General features: G+C 50.9%; 1 protein-coding gene across 1 annotated transcript; it reads left to right on the top strand.

Moving 5' to 3' along the window:
- Positions 1-1,351: 1,351 nt before the first annotated feature.
- LOC119327696 (putative leucine-rich repeat receptor-like serine/threonine-protein kinase At2g24130) lies at positions 1,352-4,890 on the top strand. The gene is made up of 2 exons (XM_037600801.1): positions 1,352-4,115; positions 4,217-4,890. Exons 1-2 carry the CDS (start codon positions 1,424-1,426, stop codon positions 4,630-4,632), a joined length of 3,108 nt encoding a protein of 1,035 aa, XP_037456698.1. The 5' UTR covers positions 1,352-1,423; the 3' UTR covers positions 4,633-4,890.
- The last annotated feature ends 2,262 nt before the right edge of the window (positions 4,891-7,152 follow it).

Below are 7,152 nucleotides of genomic sequence, written 5' to 3'. Positions count from 1 at the left end.
TGGAATGTTGACCATGCAATCACAACACATCATATTAAGATAATTTTGGGGTTCTTTTGCAGGCAAAGCAGCAATAAGCAAAGGCTGATGTGATGGTAAGTAACGTTAATCAAGTGGCTTCTTCGTTCAATTTGCATCTACATGTACCAGACTGTGCATATCTGACACGTTTGATATATGTGATGATGTTTTTGTCAAAAAGATGATTCCATCTTCATTTCTAAGAGAGGTAAAGGCAGTAGAGTGTGAACCATTCAAGTAATGCTCTAACAACCTCATCTTAATTATATTTGTTCAAGCCAATTTAGTTGTCGTTATGCAAAACAATATGGCTTATCATCTTTAGGTATCTCAGGAGTCCAACTCACCTCAATCATACATCTATAATGGGAAATCTGTCAAGCCGCAACATAACAAAAACATGATCCAAAGATTCCTCGCATCGCATCACAACATCGAGAACCGGGAAGCTCATCACCAACTCCAAGATGATATTGTTGAGCACTTGTGGCAACTTCCTAGCATTTGATTCTCTTGCTTTTATCATGTTTTATTTGGATATTACTTCAGTTGGACCCTGTGGTGTGTTTGAATTTGAATGTTTAAATTTGAAAACATTAAATGAAATGTTGTTGAATTGCATGCATTGGAATTACTATCAAGTTTTGAATTGGCACATTGTGTTAATATCGAGTTGAAATGGAGTATGTATGCAAAAGGATGGAAGGATCGGCAAAGAAGTTTGTTTGCCGAGTTATGAGTTACTCCTTCTGTAAGAATGATCTAAAAGTGTCCTATAAAAGTTTACAGAGGGAGGGGGGTTTGCTGAAAAATAAAGTTTTAGGGGAATGGGGAGGGGGTTTAGAGACGTCCCTATAATGGATTTAAGATCTTTTACAAAAAAGAAAAAGGATGTGCGCATGAACGGATAGGTGCAACCTAGCTCTTTTTCGAAGAACAAAAAGACCATATTCTCCAGAATAATGACAGTCGACACCACAAACACGAGGCTCGGGTAAAAGCCAGCAAAGTTTTTGGTCTCCCCCTACTCCTCCAAACCTTAATTAGCCTTTGAGACGCTAATTAGTCGCGTCCGATCGATCGTATCCAAACCGCGAGGCCCGGCCCCACGTTTCAGCCAGGCATGCACGCACCCACTGACGCCGCGCCGCGCGTCACGTACGTACGCCGAGTCAAAAGCCTTGCTTGCCGCCAGTGCAATGTGCGATTGACGGCCGCCGCTCGACGGCAGTTAGGCAGGACGCCGGCGATCCATCTTCCTCCCCGTCCTTTAAAACCCCGCGCTGTGCAGCAGACGTTGCTATCACCAAGCCATTCCATTCGCCTAGCTCGATGTGAGCTTGAGCTCCAGCTACGTGCCTAGCTATATCCCCAGCAGTGCCAGCGCCACGCACGAGCTCTCATGGCGGCCACGCCGACTACCAAGGTCCTCGTGTCCACGTTCCTCAGCTTCTTCTTCTTCCTCTTCCACGGGGCAAGCCCAGCTCCAGTGGCCAGCGTTCGCGGCTTGTCGGAGGAGGGCGACAGCTCCGCCCTTTTGGCCTTCAAGTCCGCCGTGTCCGACGACCCGAAGGGAGTGCTCGCCGGCTGGGGCGGCTCCCCGGACGCCTGCAACTGGACGGGCGTCGCCTGCGACCCGGTGACGCGGCGTGTCGTGCAGTTGGTGCTGAGAGAGCAGAAGCTCTCCGGCGAGCTCTCTTCCGCGCTCGGCAACCTCTCGCACCTCAGGGTGCTCAACCTCTCGGGCAACCTCTTCGCCGGCAGCGTGCCGCCGGAGCTCGGCAGCCTCTCCCGCCTCAAGTTCCTCGACGTTTCGTCGAACACGCTCGCCGGGACGGTCCCGCCGGAGCTCGGCAACCTCTCGAGGCTCAGCTCCCTCGATCTCTCCGGGAACGCCTTCGCCGGGCCGGTGCCGCGGGCGCTCGGGAAGCTCTCCCGGCTGAAGCAGCTCAGCCTCGCCGACAACCAGTTCCAGGGCTCGATTCCGCTGGAGCTCACGCGTGTCCGGAGCCTGGAATACCTCAACCTCGGCGCGAACAACCTCTCCGGGCCCATCCCGGCGGCCATCTTCTGCAACCTCTCCGCCCTGCAGTACATTGACATGTCGTCCAACAATCTCGACGGCGAGATCCCCATCCGGCCCGACTGCCTTCTCCCCAACCTGACGTTCCTCGTGCTGTGGTCCAACAACCTCGTCGGCGGCATCCCGCCAGCGCTGGCCAATTCGACGAAGCTCCGATGGCTGCTGCTGGAGTCGAACTTCCTCGGCGGCGAGCTGCCGTCCGACGGCATGTTCGGCGGCATGAGGAACCTCGAGCTTCTGTACCTGTCGTTCAACTACTTCAGGAGCCCGCGGAACAACACCGACCTCCAGCCGTTCTTCGCCTCGCTTACCAACTGCACCGGCCTGAGGGAGCTCGGCGTCGCCGGGAACGACCTCCCCGGCACGATCCCGCCGGTCGTCGGCCGCCTCTCCCCCGGCCTCAGGCAGCTCCACCTCGAGTTCAACAGCATCTTCGGCCCGATCCCGGCGAACCTCTCCGACCTCGCCAACCTCACCACCCTCAACCTCTCCCATAACCTCCTCAACGGCTCCATCCCGCCGGGCTTATCGCGCTTGCAGCGGCTCGAGCGGCTGCACCTCTCAAACAACCTGCTCTCCGGCGACATCCCGCCGTCCCTCGGCTCGTTCCAGCGGCTCGGGCTCCTCGATCTTTCGCAGAACCAGCTCGCCGGCGCCATTCCTCCGAGCATCGTGCAGTGCGTCAACCTGCTGAAGCTCGATCTCTCAAACAACATGCTCCGAGGCGTGATCCCGGCAGGCTTGTCGGAGCTGAGCGCGTTGTTCTACCTCAACCTCTCTAGCAACCTGCTGTCCGGCGCGATCCCGTCGACCATCGGCGAGATGGATAAGCTGCAGGTGCTCAACCTGTCGTCTAACCGGCTCTCGGGCACGATGCCGCCGGAGCTCGGCGGCTGCGTCACGCTCGAGTACCTCGACGTCTCCGCCAACGCGCTCGGAGGCGGCTTGCCGGAGACCCTCGGCTCGCTCCAGCTCTTGCAGGTCCTGGACGTGTCCTGCAATGGCCTCACGGGGGACCTGCCTCGGTCCTTGGAGAATATGGCGTCGCTGCGGCTTGCTAACTTTTCCTACAACGGCTTCTCCGGCGAGGTGCCGAGCGGTGGGGCCTTCGCAGGGTTCCCGGCGGACGCGTTCCTCGACGACGCAGGGCTGTGCGCGCGAACGGCGTCGATGGCGTCTGTGTTGGCTAGGTGCGGCGGCGCGAAGCGCACAGTGCTCCACAACCGGCGGGTGGTGGTGCCCGTTGCCGTCACGGTCGCGAGCTTCACGGTGGCTATCATTGGGCTCGCCGCGTGCCGCGCGGTGGCGAGGACGACGGCGAGCGCGAGCGTGGGACGGGACGGGCGGCGATCCACGCTGCTTTCGTACGGCGGCGACGAGCCGATCGAGAGGGGCGACCACCCGAGGATCTCGCACCGCGAGCTCTCTGAGGCGACGGGCGGGTTCGAGCAGTCGAGCCTCATCGGCGCCGGGCGGTTCGGGCGCGTCCACGAAGGGACGCTCCGCGACGGCACGCGCGTCGCCGTCAAGGTGCTCGACCCGAAGACGGGAGGCGGCGAGGTCTCCCGGAGCTTCAAGCGCGAGTGCGACGTGCTGCGGCGGACGCGGCACCGGAACCTGGTGCGCGTGGTCACCACGTGCAGCCAGCCGGACTTCCACGCGCTGGTGCTCCCACTGATGAGCAACGGCAGCCTCGAGAGCCGGCTCTACCCGCGCGACGGCCGCCCCGGCCGCGGCATGGACCTCGCGCGGCTGGTCGCCATCGCCGGCAACGTCGCCGAGGGGCTCGCGTACCTGCACCACTACGCGCCCGTCCGCGTCGTGCACTGCGACCTCAAGCCCAGCAATGTGCTCCTCGACGACGACATGACGGCCGTCGTGGCCGACTTCGGCATCGCGCGGCTGGTCAAGGACGCCGACGGTGACGACCACGATGGCATCACCGGCTCCGCCGATCCGTGCAACTCCATCACCGGATTGTTGCAAGGCTCCGTGGGGTACATCGCACCAGGTAAATTCACAGTCAAATTAACAGAAACAAATGCATGTGTGATGTGGCCGGCGTTCTTCTCTAACATTTTCATGGCGTTCTTCTTGCTCGCGTGGTTGCAGAGTATGGACTGGGAGGCCACCCTTCGACGGAAGGCGACGTGTACAGCTTCGGGGTGCTGCTGCTGGAGCTGATCACCGGGAAGCGGCCGACTGACGTGCTCTTCCAGGAGGGGCTCACGCTGCACGAATGGGTCAGGCGGCAGCGGCACCACCAGCATGACATCGTCGCCGTCGTTGCGCAGCCATGGCTGGCAGACGCGATGTTCTCGACGGTGCAAGGGGACGACGTCGTGGTCCAGCTGATCGACCTCGGGGTCGCGTGCACCGAGCACTCGCCGCTGCTGCGACCCACCATGGTGGAGGTGTGCCACGAGATCGCCCTCCTCAAGGAGGACCTCGCTAAACACGGTGGCGCGGCCGCGTCGGTGGCGATGACTGCCAGCGAGGGGTCATGCACCACGGACTCATCGTTCTGACATGAGGTTGTGGAAGATATAGTTCAGCGTCGCCTACACATTTTGATCCTCTATTCAACTTATAAGTCCAAAGTCTCTAAAAAGTCCCTATCTGTTTGGTTCCCGAGACTTATAAGTCTCTATAAGACCATATTACAACTATAAGTTTCTATAAGTTCCTCCTTGAGAGTCTTATTTCATAAGTCTTAAATGCTCACTTTAAGTCTCTATAAGTCCCTCATGTTTAATTTAGATGGGACTTATAGGACTTATTTAAGTCCCTAGACTAATAAGTCCTGGAAACAAACACCCTTTTAGCTAGTTTGAACACGTCATCCTAGTTATAAAATATTTAGACTTGCATACTTTTTTGAGTTATTTGTGTCTTTCATTTTTTTTAGTTCAGTTACATTTTTCGAAAATGGACTTTTATAACTACCAAACGTTCGGATTTTAGCAATAGGCAAGAACGATCCTTACATCACTCTAATTATATACATGCATGTATTAGAATGACTAATTTTACTTTACGTGCACTCCTCCCTCTAATTACATGCATATATGTACTAAAGGACGAAAAGCTGATGTCATCCTATATTCTTTCTTTTTTCAAACTTCAAAAATGTTTTGTAGCTCAAACCGTCGCTCCGATTGAAAAATCGTCTTCACAAAAAAAAAATTGTCTCGACGAGATCTTCGAAATTAGATCCCATGTTGATATGTTTTGATAACTTTTTTCGGACAAAAAGATTACCACATCTGGTCTACGTAAGTTATCACGTATGTCATACATAAGTTACCGTGTCATTTACACAAAAGTTTTCGGGGTATTTTTTCAACAAACTTTTTTCTCAGGGTCAAAAAATGATTATGATGTTTGCAGTGAGTTATCAGCTTTGTTGTGTATATTACCATGCTGCACAAAAGTTATCGCGGTATGTTTTTCAACAATTTTCATTTCCCTCGGTCAAAAAATTACTACGATATTTGTATATGAGTTATCAGCTCTCATGTGCGTGTATTATCATGTTGTTTACACATGAGTTATTGGGAGGTATTTTTAACAACATTTTTCCCTGGTCAAAAAGTTACCACGTCTTGATTAAGTAAGTTATCGACTCTGTTGTATGTATATTACCATGTTATTTACTCACAAGTTACCAGGATATGTTTTCAACAAACTTTTATCCTGGGGCCAAAAGTTACCGTGGGGTTTGTAGTGAGTTGTCAACTTTATTGTGTGTATAATACCATGTTATTTGCACACAAAGTACCAGCAATGTGTTTTTCAACAAATCCCCACACCCCTCTTTCCCCAGACAAAAATTTATCGTGGTGTTTGTACCTAAACTATCACGCCTACAATGCATGTAATGCGCTGTTATTTGCCACAAATGTTTACCGGGGTTATGTTTCCAACAACATTGTTTCCCCATGTCAAAGTTATCACGATGTTTGTATCTAAGTTATCAGGTATGTTGTGTGTATATTACCATGTTATTTATAAAGAAGTTATCACGGGTGCGTTTTCAACAACTTTTTTCCCAAGATGAAAAGTTATCGTTGTGTTTATACCTAAGTTATCAGGTCAGTGGTGCATATAATGCCCTGATATTTGTCACAAAATTTACCAGGGTTTCAACAACCTTGTTTCCCCGGGTCAAAGTTATCATGATGCTTGTACCTAAGTTATCAGGTATGTTGTGTGTATATTACCATACTATTTATACAGAAATTATCACGGGTGTGTCTTCAACAACAATTTTCCCAGACAAATAGTTACGCGGTGTTTGTATCTAAGTTATGATATCTGCAGTATGTATATTACCATGCTATTTTACACACAAGATATATGCGGTATGTTTGCCAAGAAGTCTTCCTCGTCAAAGTTATCGTGATATTTGTATCTAAGTTATCAGGTCTGTGGTACATATATTACCATCTTGTTTATATATAAGTTACCAAGAGTGTTTTCAATAAAAAGAATCCCCGTATCAAAGTTATCGTGATGTTTGCGAGTAAATTATCACGTCCATGGTGTGTGTCATGCTATTTACACAAAAACTTAACGACTAGCCATCACTTCCGTTGTCACAAACACCGGCATATCATCAAAAAAACTAGTCTCTCTTTATGAAAGGCAAGATTGAAGCCAGTATACACCAATTGGAATGGCACGCGGACAAAAATTGAGACACTAACTCGTGAGTACAATTTCTTACTGGATTTTTTTGTGTTCTTCTGGTTAAGCATCGTACAATTTGGAAGTTAGGCATGATATCATTTGTTTTTCTAAAAAAATCATTGAACTTTAGGCATGGTAGATAGATAGATAGATACAAAACAATGACAAAGAGAGCTTAGCCAAACGCTTAGCTGCTCTTAAAGTATACTCCCTCCGTTCCAAATTACTCGTCACAGAAATGGATGTATCTAAAATTAAAATACATCTAGATACATCCATACTTGTGACAAGTAATTTGGAATGGAGGGAGTAGAATTTAGTCTTGCGGTCAAAAAGCATTTTATCCTAAGTTATTG

The sequence above is a fragment of the Triticum dicoccoides genome, chromosome 7A, assembly GCF_002162155.2.
Source record: "Triticum dicoccoides isolate Atlit2015 ecotype Zavitan chromosome 7A, WEW_v2.0, whole genome shotgun sequence".
NCBI lineage: Eukaryota > Viridiplantae > Streptophyta > Magnoliopsida > Poales > Poaceae > Triticum > Triticum dicoccoides.
This window is presented reverse-complemented; position numbering and strand designations above follow the sequence as displayed.

Coding starts and splice junctions, on each gene's coding strand:
- LOC119327696 (XM_037600801.1), top strand. CDS start 1,424: ATGGCGGCCACGCCGACTACCAAGGTCCTCGTGTCCACGTTCCTCAGC. Junction 4,116..4,216: donor CGTGGGGTACATCGCACCAG/GTAAATTCACAG, acceptor GCGTGGTTGCAG/AGTATGGACTGGGAGGCCAC.